Genomic DNA, 17,312 nt, shown 5'->3' with positions numbered 1-17,312 from the left:
TACAAATTCAAAATTGATCACCTCCTACAATAGATATAAATTGTTGTAAGATTGTGTTATCTGGGCTAACAACAGAGCAACAAGAAGTCATGTCTATAAATTAAAATATATATTTTACTCACATTATAGCAATTCGTATGTATTTTACGAGGTGCCCAATTTGACCACATTCATAGTTTTTTGTATGATTTGCTTTCGCCCAGTGACGTTGGGGTGGGGTTAGGGGTGAATTCTCATTATTGTTTTTTATTATAATTGTACAAATTTGTATGATTCACTTCAAGCGAATTAGCCAAATACGTATACATTTCCGTAGGATCAAGCTATTCTTCCTATCGAAATATCATGCATAAATCATAGATTGAAGCTTTGTGATAGAAAAATAACAGCATACGGTTTGAACATGATCGTAAATAACGACAAGATTTTCTACAAATGAACTGCTTTATAAAATAGATATAAATTACGGTCATATCTATAAATAAAAAAGGAAAGATCAGAGTATAACTAGGATATGAACTCTTTTATAAAACATAACATAGCTGAGGCCTCTGATTGGAGTTTATGTTTGGCTGCGAAGGCTTGTGATTGGCTGTGATGTCATTGGTTGGTTTTCTTTGATTAAAACATTGATATGTGAACAGTGAACTCTCTGTATAGATGGTGTATGTATGTAAATGTGTGTGTGTGAGAGCTTCTCTCCCTGCTGTTCTGAATTACAGCTGAGTACATTACTGTGATTTATAACTTCCTCCCGCTGTTTAGATTGAAGAGAGAGAGAGAGAGAGAGAGAGAGAGAGAGAGAGACCGTACGCCCTGCCCCCATTGCCCGCTTTACACCCCAGATCCTTTGTGAAATGAAAACAAAGCACGGGGCTGCCAAAATATTTCTATAGACGATTGCTGAGCAAGCAGAGATTCGGTGAGGAGACAAAAGATGAGAGCGATGGCTGGCCAAACAGATTTGATGCCACAGCAAAATCCTCTCACAAAATCTCCCAGAATTCTCTGCACATTTGAGCTCAATCTCACCCATGTCACCCTAAAATTTAAAAAAGTGAAATTGAATATTATTTTTAGCACTGCTATCGACAACTACACAACCCTCAAACACAACCCAACACCATCTCATTGTCATAACCGCTTCTCATCTGACCCACACAGATGCACTGCTGTAGTCTATATAGAGTTAGAGAGGATAGATTGTGTTTTTATTTATGTACATTGATTTCTTTCTGTTGATTTTGGGCAGAAATATGAGCTGGGTGTGTTTTTCATGAGATTCATTCGTCTTTGGCTGCTTAAATAAACAGGCGAGTGTTTGTTTAAGTTGCTGCGGTTGCCAAATCCTCCGATGTTTCGTCCTCATCTGTGCTGTTAGTGAGAGTGATGTCTGTTTGAAACACTTCTTAATACAAACCTGTATTAATCCTCACAACATCTCTCTTCTTGAAAACAGATAGATAAACATTTTCTCAGTCTGTTTGCATCACACAATTCCTTCTCAAAGGATAACACATGCATTAGCAAGAGCTCCTATTACATTGCCAAAAACAACCTTATTTTGTGTATTTGCTGTAATACAATGAGTTTGCATGGTTTATGGTTCATTATTTTCACATACCGTACATTATTGTTGCTCCTCTATGCCCTGCTTCCCTAAATGCGCATTGATTTGTACAAAGCTCATCGTTCTGAAAAGCGCTGTGTCCTCTGATTGGCCAGCTAATCCGTACGTTGTGATTGGCCTGAATACCTCTGACGTCAGCCGGAAATGTGACGCTCCTTACCATATTTCGAAGATTATCTCACAATGCAACGCTGACAGGAGTTAATATCGTCTTTACTACATTATCAATACTAGCCGGATCTGATCCAGAAATGCAGATGATCAAGCTAATCGATCAACTTTACCAGCGTGGCGTGAGAAGATCTTAACAGATTGGTAAAATAAGGACATTAAAACACATAACCAGGTCTGCATTTGTGATTGTAGAAACAACAAGAAGCGCTACTCTACACTGCTCAAAACTTCAATTCGATATTGTTTAAATAGGCAGTAAATTCTTTAAATATGAAAACATCGACTACTTACAGACTGTGTGTCAGAAGTGGGCGGAGTTATGATAATGAGCGTCATGTCCACATCAACAAAGCGCTACCCAGTCTCACAAAATTTTGTACGTATAGTCACATCATTTTTTTCTTTTTTTTTCTTGATATTGTCATGAATTTCCGCGTTTTTTTGTGATCGTATCACGAATTTCTGCTTATGTGTAATTGTCACGTATTGGTTACTCATTGGTTGGTTTTTCATATTTTCAAACCATTTTCGCTTCGGTTTAGGGTTAGATTTGGTGTTTGCGTTAGGATGTCTCTTGAAGTATTGGTTTATACTATTTTTTCTGATTTATTTTCTATATTTTCTAAATTTAAAACATTGTCGCCTGGCGTTAGGGATAGAGTTGGGTTTGGGTAAGGATGTTATTTTATGTAAATCTAACCCTAAACCGATGCGACAATGGTAAGAAAATAGGACAAAACAGTTGAGCAACCAATACGTGACAATGACACATAAACAGAAATTTGTGATACGATCAAGGAAAAACTCGGAAATTCGTGACAGTATCACGAAAAAGAATCAAAAAATTACGTCATTTCGTGTGAGTGGGCTGCAAGGCGAGGAAGTAAACTTTTGCCTACAATCTGTGTGTTTGTTGTAGTGCAAGAAAAGAAATTAAAGTTGGAGACGATAACTTGCATTATCGCATTTACTAGCACACCAAAAGAAATGTAATATTGTGAATCAGATAAAAGGTACAAGTTAAAGGGGACATACCATGAAAATCTAACTTCATGTTTAAGTATAATTGGGTCCCCCGTGCTTCTGTAAACCTAGAAAATGTGGCAAAGATCCACCCAGTAACTTAGTTTTTGGTAAACCATTCTCTGCAAGCATGTGAAAAAACAGGTTATTGAAATTTGCCTCCCCTTGTGATGTCAGAAGGAGATAACACTGCCCCTTAATTTGCACTTAATACAACCACAGCACTTCCATTTAGTGCAGAGGTCAGCTCATTTGCATGTTAAATGACACACCCAAAACAGCACATTTTTGCTCACACCTACATTACAAAGTGACAATTTTACCATGTTATAATAAATTACCTGTGGGGTATTTTGAGCTAATATTTCACATACGTACTCTGGGGACACCAAAGATTTATTTGACATCTTAAAAAAAGTCACATTGGGAAATGTCTGCTTTAAACAAAGTTTTTTGTTAAGGTAATAAATGAATAGAAAGTGAATGGATGTCGTTGTTTTGAAGTGTTTTTTCGATCTTCCACCTTTTGTTATTTGGAAATTTAACACAACTTTATTGAAGATGTATTTTGTGGAAGGCTTTTGTTGTGTAGTCCTGAGATAAGATTGTTTTAACAAACACACAGCTTTAATTAGGGTAGTATCGTGTTTGTGTTTGTACTGTACCCATCCTCAAAAACACAATATCCATCATTTTTTATAAAACTCATACAAGATTCATGGTAGTCATTTCGTTTTGAGTTTACATCCCAGTGACAGGAATTACTAGCATACTACATACTACATAACTTGCTAAAGTTTGCATGGTGGTGAGTTCTTAATGACAGCTTTCCTAAAATGATATTCCTAAAATAAGAAATACCCCAATGTACACCATGCTCTCTCTCTCTCTCTCTCTCTCTCTCTCTCTCTCTCTCTCTCTCTCTCTCTCACATCATTAGTTTCATCTTTCTGTTATTGTGTCTCTTCCGGTCCAGTGTGCAGTAATAATGACCTGAGAGTGTTTCAGCTCATCTCATCCAGCTCAGAGAAACAGACAGAGAGAGATTTAGTTTTATATTTATTGAGTCATCATACTATATACAGCTTATATATATGAATCATATCAGTTTTTCATATCGACAGACACACAAAATAATGTACATATTTGGTGTGATTAAGTCGTAGTGTACCTGCAGACTTCTTTATATATCAATACTTCCTGTCTGCTAATTATAATCTCCATTTCTCAGAAGAGTCTTGAGTTTAATGAAAATGAAATCACACAAATATAACCCAGCAAGATGTGGTGGAAAAAAACGACAAACACATTTGTGTTGACTGAATGATTATTAGATTGATGATAAAATAAATAAAGAAAATAGCTTTGCTGATGAGATTTTATTATCTACCCGAGGTCACACAGAGATTAAAAATGAAATCTGTTTCAAATATTTGTCCCAAAAGGACCTAAAATATTTTTAGATAAATATAAAGTTTATATAAAGAGTTTATTCATATAAAATAAATGTTGATATACAGTACAGTGCCCTCCAAAAGTATTAAGACACTAAAGAAATAATTGCTCTGTTTTCTGTGTATGAAAGACATTTGTGATGAATATGAGATCTTTTTAAAAATCGTGTTTTTATCAGCAAGAGAGATATTGATGCTGATGTTGTGTATGTGTGCACAATTATTAGTTACTGACAGTGAAATACAAAAGACTTTATAAAGTATTTCTTTCTTGACTCGTCATTTCTTTAAGGTGCTATTGAAGTGTAAAAATCTCTTCTTATCAAACTCCGGTGTAAAGATTTGTGAATATTTCAGACTGTAAATTGTCTCAGCTTGAGCATATGGTGTTTGAATGAACACATTGAAGGTTAAATGTTTCTTCTCGTCCACATGCTCTCAGTATAATGTGGACTATAGCAGATGGCGTGTAGGCTGTAGACATTCACTTTATTTATGGGTGAATAAGACTGTGTGTGCGTGCCACTGTTGCAATTAGATTTCATTTAGCTGTTTATTTATTCATTATCTTTAACTATATCCAATTTTTACTTTCAATACTGAAATCTCTGCACTTATTTTTACAGCACTTTTATTCTGTAAACATTACAGTAGTGTACATGAAGACATATCTAAGACCTAATATATCTGATTAAAGATGCATTTTATATTGTTGGATGAATAAAAATGCAGTTTGTTTTGTGCTTACCGGTTAAAACTCATGGCCATTGAGATGTGATTGGTTTTCTGGGTCCTGGTGTAGTTCTGGGCGTTTGACTTTTAAACCACAACTTCTTATTTAGCAGTTGCAGTGTGAAGTGTGACCTTATGTATTACGTCATCACGTGGAAAGGTCATGGGTTATATATGTGAAACGCACACTTGCGGACCATTTAAAAACAATAAATGGACAAAAAGACATGAATTAGTATAATTTCACAAACATCTGAATGCTCCTCTTTCTCCACACTTATAAACACTGTAGCTGCTGTTTTACATGCATAACCTTTCGATGTGATTACGTAATACATAAGGTCTCACTGGTGCATCACACGGCTAGTGCAAGACGAGAAGTTGTGGTAAAAAAGTATTTTTTGGAGCAAATGATGATGGTTTCACTAGATAAGACCCTTATGTCTCGGTTAGGATCGTTTCAAGCAATTTGAAGCTGCATTAAAACTGTAAAATGTTGTGGTCCAATAAATTCCTATATGGAGAAAAATCCTGGAATGTTTTTCTTAAAAACTTCATTTATGCTCGACTGAACAAAGAAAGACATACACATATTGGATAACATTGGGGTGAGTAAATTATCAGATTTTTTTTACGAAAGTGTAGTAATAAATTAATTAATTTATTCATTCAAGTAATTTATAATGTAAGAGAATAGCATATCGCAACTATAGTGATAACACAATACAAATGAATGATATTAGGAGTCATTTTCCCGCCGGTGAGCAATAAATCATTGACAGAAAATCAAAATCCTTGCAAATTTAAAGGGTTTGTGGATTTAAGATGTGAAATCGCATCACAAGCTTAAAATAAAAGTTATTATAATGTATTAGTGTGGATTGTAATATCATTATAGTTATCATGCATGGTGTGAACGAGCATTTAGTAATAGTTTGACTTTTATTAGTAACTTGTTTACTTGAAAACTCTAGAACATAAAAATCTTTATTATGAAATATTTTTAGCTCTGAGGACCCCAAAAGAAGTTTTTTGTCAGCATAAATGAACTTCTACATATAGTTTTACCCCTTAAACACAAAGTCTTTCAGTCATAGCAGTGAGTAATTTATGATGCTGGTCTGTCTGTCATCCAAATAAAAACAGATGACGCTCTAAAACATCATCTTTGATAAAGTCTGCCATCCACACACACACACACACACATTGAATGGGAATCAGATAAATGTGTGTGCCTTTGTTCTGCAGGGTTTGTGGGGGTTTTAGGTTAAAACTCATAGACATCAATCATTGAATGTTGCTGTAGGCTCTACAGATAAGTGCTTATTAGAAAAATCTGTCATTATGCTTTTAAACACACACTGAATTACATTTGCCTCGCTACACAAAAATAACTTTTAGAGTTTTATTATTTTCACCTGAGTAAGTGTTCCTCTAAGACATATTACTAATTCAGAAATATTATTTTACACAAGAGCTGGAAGTTTGCAGCAGGCAGGGCATATTTAAGATTGAATAGATGTGAATATTAATATAACGTTCAGAGTCATTTGTCTTCATTGTATATCACAGGACAGAAGTACAGTATATTATACTTTACACAGATACCTGCACTGAGAAAGTTTTGTGGCAATGTAAGCATCACAACTTTTTGATTTTTTTCAGAAAATTTTCAAATGTAGTTGTGCAAGGTCTTAATAAGGCAGATCAGAATAGATTTACGGCTGAATGACATCTGTTGTGTTAAGACTGAATCTCGCTCATATATGGTGGAGCCCAACAGCGTACAATGGCTTTAAATTGATGCCAGAGATAGTTGGTTGCCTTCCCAATCTAAGAACTCTCTTTGCATTATTTCATGGTTTATATAAACCAATCGTTCATCTGTTTATAGGAACAGAAGGCGTTTGGGTTTGTGTGCGTCTGATATGATCATATGTGTACTGTGATGGAGTGCGTTTGAGTCAACAAACCGGTGCCAAATGTTTTCAGCATCCCGAGCGCACGTCGTAAATATTCCCAGGAATTTGATGGCCTTCATTTCAAAGCGCCGTCGCTCTTCAGTTAATGAACGCTACAAATTGAAACCCTCAAACTCAATATAAACGCCATCTTGCATCCAATTTCACTTCTAATATCCTTGAAAATTGGACACAGAGAGCTGGAGAGATGAAAAAGAGAGAAACAAAGCCAAAGTCAATGTGTTTTCTGACGAAAAGCAAAACATTTGTCTCATTACAGACCCTGACTGTGTAGACTTGAGTTTTGAAGAACAAGTTATATCTGAATTAAACGTGTAATACACACAATTGCATTCTGAAGTCAGCCTGATGAATTATGTATTTTTTCCAAACATTCAACTGGGCTCGTCCTTGGGATTTACATTTTATCTTCAAGGACGTTCTGCTACTTTTGACAAACATCTAAACCAAATCTCTTCTCCCCTCTCTTTACAGAATTCACTGTTAACATTTTATCCCTAAAATCAGCTTGAATAATCAAATGGATTACGTATAAACCAGCAACTTTTGGGTTACAAGCCCTTCTTTCTAACCACTAGGCTACAACTGCCCCTACAACTTACAAGAATCATACAACCTCCTTGACAAATAATTTTTTAAAACCAGTGTTATCAGTTAACGTATTTTAATGATATGAGTGAAATTGCTGTATAGCCTACATACTTGTATCCTTTACACGTTTCTCGTCCTCTATATAGTTTACATGTCTTAGGCGCCTAATGTTGGCGTACACACCAAACGTGAATTCAACAGTTTGCGCGAGTAAATTACATTCAAAAGTCAATACAGACACGAATAGACGCGAACCTGCGCAGGGAAATGCGGATGATGCAAATTGGACGGCATGATTGCCACGATTTGCCCCAAACGCGTCTTCTCGCAAGTTGAAAATATTCAACTCAAGCAAAAATTTGCATGACACGAAGTTAAATCCCGACAGTAATCTAGAGCAAGGAACGCAATGCTTCATTACACACCAAATGTGAATTCACTGATTAGCGCAAGGAGATTACCGTACGATGTCAATGCAAAGTCGCAAATTGACGAAAATTGGAATATTTTAAACTTGTGCGAAGACACCTTTGGGGCGGATAGTGCATGTTTTTGCAGCAATTGATTCGTGTCATTTGCATCGCCTCACGCAAGTTCACGTCTATTCGCCTCTTTGCATTGACTTTGTATGTATGTATGTATCTATTTGCGCAAAATGTTGAATTCGCGTTTGGTGTGTACGCCCCATTAAGTTGTGTTCTACTTCACGTGAGGCTGCCTAGACATCGGTACATTAAAGGTGCAGTGTGTAAATTTTAGAAGCATCTAGTGGTGAGGTTGCAAATTGCAACCAACGGCTCAATCCACTGCTCACCCCTCACTTTTGAACCGCATAGAGAAGCTACAGTAGCCGCCACCAGTAAAACATGTCATCGTCAGAGACAACTTAGTAAAAAAAGTTTGTCCGTTAAAGGTTTCTGTAGAAACATGGCGGCACAAAATGGCGACCTCCACGTAAGGGGACCCTCGGTGTATGTTGATAAAAATGTCTTATTCTAATGTAATAAAAACATAACAGTTCATTATAAAAAGGTCTTTATACACCCCTGATAATATAGTTTTGTATATTATTTTGCATTTCTGTCAAGAGATCCTTCTAAAAATTACACACTGCACCTTTAAGCGCATGGTGACAAAAAACAATTGATGCATGCAAATAGCCCCCCGTTAAGTCTGCCTTTCGTAGGAATAAATGAAAACACATTCTTTGCGTCAGTGCACACGCACTGGCACAAGTGGGCACACTGGCGCGTAGCAGGCCGAGACCTTCAGCCCATGTGCCAGAGCTCAGCCCCGGCCCAATTTAAACCCTGGTATTCAGTACAGAACACATTTGAAAGATGTAACACCATTAACATTTGATGCCATCACTTTGTAAATATGTCTTAAAGACACATCATGGTATTGTTAGTGTATACCATAAAAAAGCAAGGTAAATATGAGTGTTGGATATAGTAATGCATTATGACTGTAAAGAGGTTAATAATATACTTTCCATGTTTTAAAGGTGAATCTTTATTTGTGGCTGTGTTTGAATTCTCCTGAGGATTCAGCGATTCTCTCTCTTCACACAATACCCCGCTCGACCCAATGTTTACAACACACTATTTAGTTTCCTTCCAACAATTATGAGGGAAATTGAATTTCAGGAAATGTTCATTTTCGCATTTATTGCTGCAGACAATAACAGGGACCCCGAAGCCAACAAAGACATCTGTCTTCAAAGGGACCTATAACTATATAGATGATTAATATCCAACCACAGCAGCACAACCGCATGTCACAGCAATATACTTTCTGCAATAGTGTGAGATTTGGTCAAAGAACATGATCTTGGATGCACTTTGGATCTCCTCACTGAAGTCACTTGAGACAGTGATAAAAATGACATCTTATTAATATCTCAATTGTCTCTTCAAAGCTGCATTAAAGGCGGAGTCCACAATGTTTGAAAAACGCTTTGGAAAAGGAGACGGGCCGACTACCAAAACAAACTTATAGCCAATCAAATCAAATCAAATGCCGGGTTGCGTATGTGTGGGGCGGGTCTATCGACAGAAGGTCCAGATTCTATTGGGGTATAGGGGCGTGTTTGTTTGGGTGATTTCAAATATCAACATTGGCTTTCAAACATCGTGGACTCCGCCTTTAAGACTGAAGGTTGACAAGAGATAACTTTACATCTTTTGTTTATCAGACTTTTCAACTCACGGTTGTAGATGTTTGCCTCCTGAGAAAAAGACACCCTGCAGTAATCACACATCTGTCTCCTCTAGAGTTTTAGGGCCAGATTTACTATTTTACTAAGCGGGGCAAATAATTCTAAAAAAGCGTCAATGGAAGTGGAAATATTTGTGGGTTATTTACTAAAAAGGCACAAATTAAACAACACAGGCCCAACAGCTGATTTCCATAATGACCACAATCTACTAAGAGTAGCACAAATTAGTTCAGGATCACGAATAAGCAGAGCTGATGAGGTGCGGGTGATCTACAGTACTAACACCTGATGAGCTTGAGTTCAGCACCACGTTGTAAAAAATCCTCTTGTACCGTACACTCTCTGATCTCTGATTTCAAGCACAATTGATTTAAAGGGAGGGTTCAATGGTATTTCATGCATTCTGACTTATTAACACAGTTATAGAGTTGTTTCCTCATGCTAAAAGTAGGCAACGTGTCAAAAAAGCAGTTGGACGTGTTACAGAGTATTTCTGTGCCGAATGCACTTCGCCAGGGTTCGTACAAGTTTCGGAAAGTTTTATTCGATTACAGTTTCAACTGATTTTCAGGGGTTTTCTACGTATCACTTCTTTATATGGGCACTTCCCCCGGAAAACCCCGCCCACCCGTCAATTAGTGGGAGACACTTGAACTTACAAACATTCACATCACGCCACAGCTTTGTTTAATTTCAAAAGTCAACAATTGCACGAATGAAGAAGTGTGTTTTTGGATGTAAGAAGAAGAAATCCAGCTTTATGAAAACACTGGATATAGTTTATTAGCAAGCGGAGTTTTGCATGTGTGTTTGATGCGCTGGATTTTCCCAACCCGGTCACAAGTTGCATGCGGTAAGACTTCTGTCTTATGTTGGAAATAGGCGCGTGCATATTATATAAATGACACGAACATGTAGTGAATCATAAGTTAAAAGTGTTGTAGTGTTGCATGACTCGTACTCGCTCCACCCGCAGTAGTAACTCCTCCTTCTTCATTTTTTCGTACGTTATCAGAAAGATTTGGTAAAGCTAATCTTTCTTTTATAAATCTGATTCTTCTGAGATATAAAGGATGTCATACTACTCTATAGGTACTCCAGATTAACATCAGAAATGCAGAAACAGCGTGTGTTACGTGAGCTTTAAGACATGCTTTTTTGGCATTAAATAATGGCGCAAATACCAGTAATATAACACGAGCAAACATTAGTAAATCACGATGCGTGAAACATTTAAATAATCTCATCCCATCAATTTTGCGTCTGAAAGGGAAACTCCTAGAAATGCATATGCAATAAGGTCAGATGCAAAAATAACTAGACCACACCTTTTCAGCGCTAATTATATACTGCGCATCTTAACGTCATAATGAAGGCACAAGCTGTTAGTAAATCTGGCCCTTGGAAGAGATCTCATTCATGTCTCTGTGTTCAGAAATACACGGAGTGAGAACTATCTGAGCAATGAAACGTTCCTCTGGGCGCTTACGGTCTCTCTTAAAATATCGCTTAGCGTTTTAGCCTTGTGGAGAACATCAGACAGGTAATATATTTAGGAGATCTTTATGATTTGAGTAATGCACAGCAACAAGGTGAAATCTGACGTCCCACAATGCTTTTCTGTCCTCTTCCACGGCCGCATATTTGCTAAAAGTATTTGTTTGCAAGATAAATGGCCGTTCTCCAGGCGAAGATGACAGGCAACACAAAGATGATATTGAATTGATTTCTGAAATGTTGCAGAACGGACTGTTTGATGTATACGGGCAGACATGAATCATAAAAATTCTATTAAAAAACCTCTTGAATGGTTGACAGCGGAATATTATTTCTGATGATTAATTTGAGTCAGTCATTATAGACGAGCTCCAGTCAAATCGCCTCCCACAAAATTGCTTCTCATTCCCTCTTGAATACCTCAGCAATCTCTCTCTCTCTCTCTCTCTCTCTCTCTCTCTTTGTAATGTAACGTTACATGCTTCCTCAATCACATTCAGAGTTAGATTGGCACAGCCGACGAGAGGATTGAGCATCAATACGGCCGGTGTGGAAACGAGAAAACATGAGAGCTAATCAAAAACATGTCTTTCTCTTGCAGAAGTTGATTGTGATAATATTGTATTTCCACCAACTTTTCGTGATATTAAAGCCGTTTCCAAAGAAAGTGATTCATGCTTGTTTCACTGCATCATGTTTATGTGTCTCATTATTGGGGTTTGCTGGGATGAGCAGCTGCATAGTAACAACCACTCTGAACGCCTTAGCAACCGCATAGCAACACCATGGCAACATCATGGCACTTGCATTACCATCATACAATGTTTCAATCTAATTATTCTCTCTCTCTCTATCTCTCTATAGCAGAATTACTCAGGTCAGGGAGGGGGGACCGGGAATGGAGGTGGTGGAGGTGATGAGGATTATGAGATTCCCCCTATAACCCCTCCAAATCACCCTGAGCCGCCTCTACTGCACCTGATGGACCCTGAGTCTGGTTACCTGTGTCACTCTCTGCCTCACAACGGTCTGATCAATCCGTACTCTTACCCCGAGCTGCCCACCCTGATGATGTCCAACATGCTCGCCCAGGACGGCCACCTGCTGTCTAGTCAAATGCCCTCGGTAAGTCAAATGCTTTGACTCTGTCCTGAACCGCAGTATGCTGCCTGCCTAGACAGCATTTTTTTAGACAATACACACAGTTTTTGGACATGTAACGTGTACCGGCACGTTAGTTTAAAGAGCACCTATTACATTGCTAATAACAACATTATTTTGTGCATTTGCTGTAATGTGTTACCGGGCCCCTAAGGTGACATTGGAGTAAAAATCCAAAGTTTAGTTTCATGTGCTCACATGAAACCTTCATGTGCAAAATTTTTTTTTTAAGTTTAGTTTCGCGTGCGCACGTGAAACTTTCTTGTGCGCACGTGAAACTTTGGCTTTTGCGTGTGCACAATAGTTTCATGTGCGCACACGAAACTTAACTTTCTTTATTTTTTCTCCATGTCCCTTTAGGGGCTCCGTAATGTGTTTGCGTTGTTTGGGGTATATTATTTTCCCCATAGCGTACATAGTTGCTCCTCAATCAGAAACGCATTGATTTTGTACAAAGCTCATCGTTCTGAAAAGTGCATTGTCCTCTGATTGGCCAGCTAATCTGTACATTGTGATTGGCCTGAAAAGTTGGAGACGATAACTCACGTCATCGTTTACTTTGGGGGTTGTACCTTTGCATATTGTTAACATTTAATAATACATACTTACACACCAAAGGAAATGTAAAATCCTGAACGGGATAATAGGTGCTCTTTAAGGATGGGAGTGCACATTGCTCCACATGCATGTGCATTGCAGACGCCTTGTTTTGGTCAAAATTTGAAGCAGAACTTGAACATTTTAGATCATATTGTGGTGAACTGCGAGTTAAACGAGCAAGCTATGTTGTATGGAAACATTGAGACTTGTTATATTCAGGACTGAAAGGATGGAAAAGGTCCACCTAATTAAAATTGATGATTTCACCCAGCATTTGTGTTTTTGCCAAGCATATTTGTCTTGCTTTGTTACGAAAGCTTAGCAACACGGTTTGCTCATCAGTGTATTGTTATTTTAATGACATGCTAATGTCAGATGGTATGGAGGACTTATTCATCAAATTAGAAGTACAAATTTTCCCACAATAGTTTATAAATCTTGCATCTATACAAGTTCAGATTCACGGCCCAGTTGCCTTGTAAAAGTGATTGGCTGAGGACTTTTTTCTTTTCATAAAGCTGTCATAGTGAACGTTGGGATTTCTCACATTTATTTTCTACGTCTCCTCAGAATAGATGAAGCGATGGCTGATTATTGACAATGAAACACAATCGATTGTTTTCTCATCCTAACTAACTGACCACAGCAGACCTTTGACTCTACTTACAATTCTCTAATTGCATTGTAAGACAGACAGATTGATAATGACAAAGAGGAAGACAAATCTGTCTTTCTGTGGTGCTGAAGGAATTATGGGAAAATTCATCAGCATCATTATTTTCTGTCACTCCACATACATAATAAAGCTCATTTCTTCATATCAGTTGTATGTTGTTGGATATTGCAAATTCCATTAAATAACTAATGAGAGAGACATCCCAGCAAGTCATTTCACCATCTAGGTTAACTGAAGACCAGATATAGTCCGGCTACGAGTGACCCACTTCTAGCAAAAATATTCTTGAATTTGGTTACTTTTGCCAAAATAACTTGCAAGTCAACAGTGATTACAAGGTGGTTGCTTTCCTTTATTGATTTTATTTCATTTACTGGTAACACTTTACAATAAGGTTGTATTTGTTAAGAATTAGTTAATGCATTAGCAAACATAAACTAACAATGATAAATACTTCAACAGTGTTTATTCATCTTATTTCATGTTAATTTTTACATTTACTAATACATTTATAAAATCAAGCATTTAAACTGTTATCATTAGTTAATAATGCACCATGAACTAACATGAATAACTCATTAACTAACATTAAAAGGAATTAATACATGCTAAACAACTATATTGTACAATGTTTGTTTATGTTCGTTAATGCATTTACTTATGTTTACTAAAACAACCACCATAACTGTATTGTGAAGCGTTACCCATTTATTTTTGGGCTATGGTTAGACATCTATTAAATTTTAACTTTCAATCCAAATTTCACCTTGTTTTAGACGTATGAGCTGTGTTTGGATGACTATTAAATGATGTCTTTTAAATGCAAATTTGCTTGCTGGGTTATACCAAAAGGAAAACATAAAAAAATCAATTAAATGTATTAAAAAAAATATTCTGTATAAAAGATTTGCCAATAGATCTTTAGTGCCACAAATATTTATGCTTCTAAAATAGTTTTTTTATTAGAAGTAAGCTCATTTTCCTTTCCATACTCAGTTTATTATATCAATAATAGTATGCTGTAATAAAAACTATGGCATTGTTTGGATGGGAATATTTTGTTGAGTTTCATCTTATTCCTCATGACATCTGTAATTTTAGGCACGGATTCATACAGGACTAAAATTCAAGCAGCTTTAAAAAAATGTTTTATCCGATCTTCATTCGTTCTGTTTATATCACCTCTCAAATATGGGTAGTTTAAAAAAATAGCAAAAAGCTGAGATAATAGCATTTTTCTAAAGGACTTTTGTTAGAGATTCAGAGTGTTTTTTTTACAGTTTTTAATGTTTTATAAGCTGGGTAAGAGCACCACCTACTGGATAATAGCGGAAATATGGATTGCCGTAAAAACTCGTCATTGACAGGGAAGCGTTTTCTCTTAATTAGCAGGGAAAGAGTTAAATGCTTTCGCTTGAATTCTGCTTAATGCTGGTCTCAGACCATTCAGAACTGTTCATCACAATCAAACTTGCGTCTCTTGTAAATACAACCTGAATGTTGCGGCCACATGCATCACAGCTTCAGTTTTTATCTGACTTTCATCATTTGCAATGTTTCTAATTGCATCTTTAGTGATTTTGCAACTGTTTACTACGTCTTGTATAAAGAAGTGGATTTTTTAGGTAAAAGTTTTTGCCTAAAATGTTTGCATGCACTTAGAGGATTTTAAAGCGAAAGATAGTGTCTGTCACTTTTTTTGCATTTGGGCGTGAAGAAGATCACGTGCTTTGAATAAGCATGTTTGTAAGGTTTGAAATTTTGTTTTAAATGTAAAATAATTACAGAACATGTCATTTATTAATTTAATTTGAACTAATTAAAATAACTTATGCAAATCATACGAAAGTAACCTACGATTTTTATATAACTGACTGTTTATAGACTGTTTCAGCAGTAACAACATAAACAAGCGGCCGTCGCGGTCCACACGTAACTTCCGGTAAACTCCGCTAAGAATAAATAACAACAAACTTCTTGAAACGTAGTTTATTTATATAACAAGCTAAAAAACAACACATAGACTACATAGGAAACCAAAACATTTGTTATTTTCAACGAGGCATTTGTTCAAGAGATCAGTTTAGCAACTAAAAAAAACAAAACCGAAAGTAAGGTTCGGATCCAGACGTGTATCACGTGCTTCCGATGAAACCGTCTATAATAAACTCATAGAATTAAAGAAATCATGATTACAATTTATTATCTTCATTAATTAACATTACCATGTTAATGTTTAGATTACCATTTTTGTTCATTACCAGTGAACAAACATAAATCTTAACAGTGTACGAGATTTGCGAACATTCGCATTCGGACAGGATAACATTTCTCAGAAGACCTCTGAGTTTGTCACACTTTAATGTTTCATCAAACAAATGTAAATATTAACCCAAGATAACACAAGTAAACACAACATGTAGTTTTTAAATGAAGGAGGAAAACAAAATCCAACCACACATGGCCCTGTGTGAAAAAGTGATAAACTACAGTAGAATTTATTTCCATGTTTTCCAGGAAAATCTTTTTAACCGCATGCAGAACCAGGAATGTTCAGTAGTATTTGTGGATGTTAAATTGTAGTGGACACCACAGGCTGTGGTGGTTTCATGTCTACTGCACATACACATAGATGAGTTAATCTAATAGGGTTTGTGTAAAGCTGTATGCTCTATGAGCTGTGGAAATGAGAATAGATGTGTTTTCCTTGTCTTGATAACATTTCATGCTTTACTTTCACCTTTTATGACCTTTGCAAACATCAGCGATTGATCAAATAAAATTGTAGATTTTGTGTTGTTTGGTAGATTAATGTTATACAAGTGAGGAATACATTGTGAAATAGACACAAGAAGTCCTCACAATACAAGTTTCAGACCTTGCTTAGAAAAGCACAAGATCGAACAGGGAGGGATTAAAGGAAAAGAAAGGATTTTTGTCTAATATTCTGCCCGATTCAGGAAGCACTGATTCAACCAATGGCATGAGTTTGGGGGCGGGACTACTTAGTTTTTACAACTATAGAGTATTTAGAAAACATATTTAAAATACGCACTTCATCTTTATTATGCACAGCACATGTGTTTATGTGTAGAGGATGATGGGTTTGTGCAGTTGTTTTAAGGACGAGCGTCGATGTAAACAGACGCTTTATCTTCAGAAATAAATGCGTGGTGTCAGGGGGGTCAGTGCATATATATTCCATTTCCAAAAGAGAAGAGAAAAAGCCATTAGGTTTCATCTTTGTTCTGGAGCAGAGGCGCTGAGGAGATCTTTTTTCATTAGTGCTGCCGAGCATCACACTGTCAGAGAGATGAGATGAGCGAGATACACGAGAGAAGCCGGGAGACTGATGGAGCAGAGATGGAGAAGAGCAGTTCAAAGATGTTGAGTGACTGAACCCAGCAGCGGGATAAAGGGAAAACTGCTTTGAATGAAATGTCATCCATACTAAGAGCTTTTTAAAGTACATGAAACAATTTAGAGAGTGTCTAGTGCTTTACGAACAAAACTTCCGTCTCAAGAACTGCAGTTATACTCCTGGCTTCATTATATTACTGAGAAATGTTGC

At 36.7% G+C, this 17,312-nt stretch overlaps 1 protein-coding gene across 6 annotated transcripts in view; it reads left to right on the top strand.

Annotated features, from left to right (window-relative positions):
* tox2 (TOX high mobility group box family member 2) overlaps positions 1-17,312 on the top strand; it is a 121,655-nt gene that overhangs the window by 64,712 nt on the left and 39,631 nt on the right. For 3 of the 6 annotated variants that reach the window (XM_055213684.2, XM_055213679.2, XM_055213686.2), the window contains one exon: positions 12,172-12,429. In XM_055213684.2, coding sequence (XP_055069659.1) covers positions 12,172-12,429 — 258 coding nt within the window. Of the gene's footprint in view, positions 1-12,168; positions 12,430-17,312 lie in introns of all 6 variants that reach the window. The other 3 variants (XM_055213683.2, XM_055213678.2, XM_055213685.2) reach the window with 1 other exon arrangement.

Source organism: Misgurnus anguillicaudatus, chromosome 8 (genome assembly GCF_027580225.2).
Source record: "Misgurnus anguillicaudatus chromosome 8, ASM2758022v2, whole genome shotgun sequence".
Classification (NCBI taxonomy): domain Eukaryota; kingdom Metazoa; phylum Chordata; class Actinopteri; order Cypriniformes; family Cobitidae; genus Misgurnus; species Misgurnus anguillicaudatus.
This window is presented reverse-complemented; position numbering and strand designations above follow the sequence as displayed.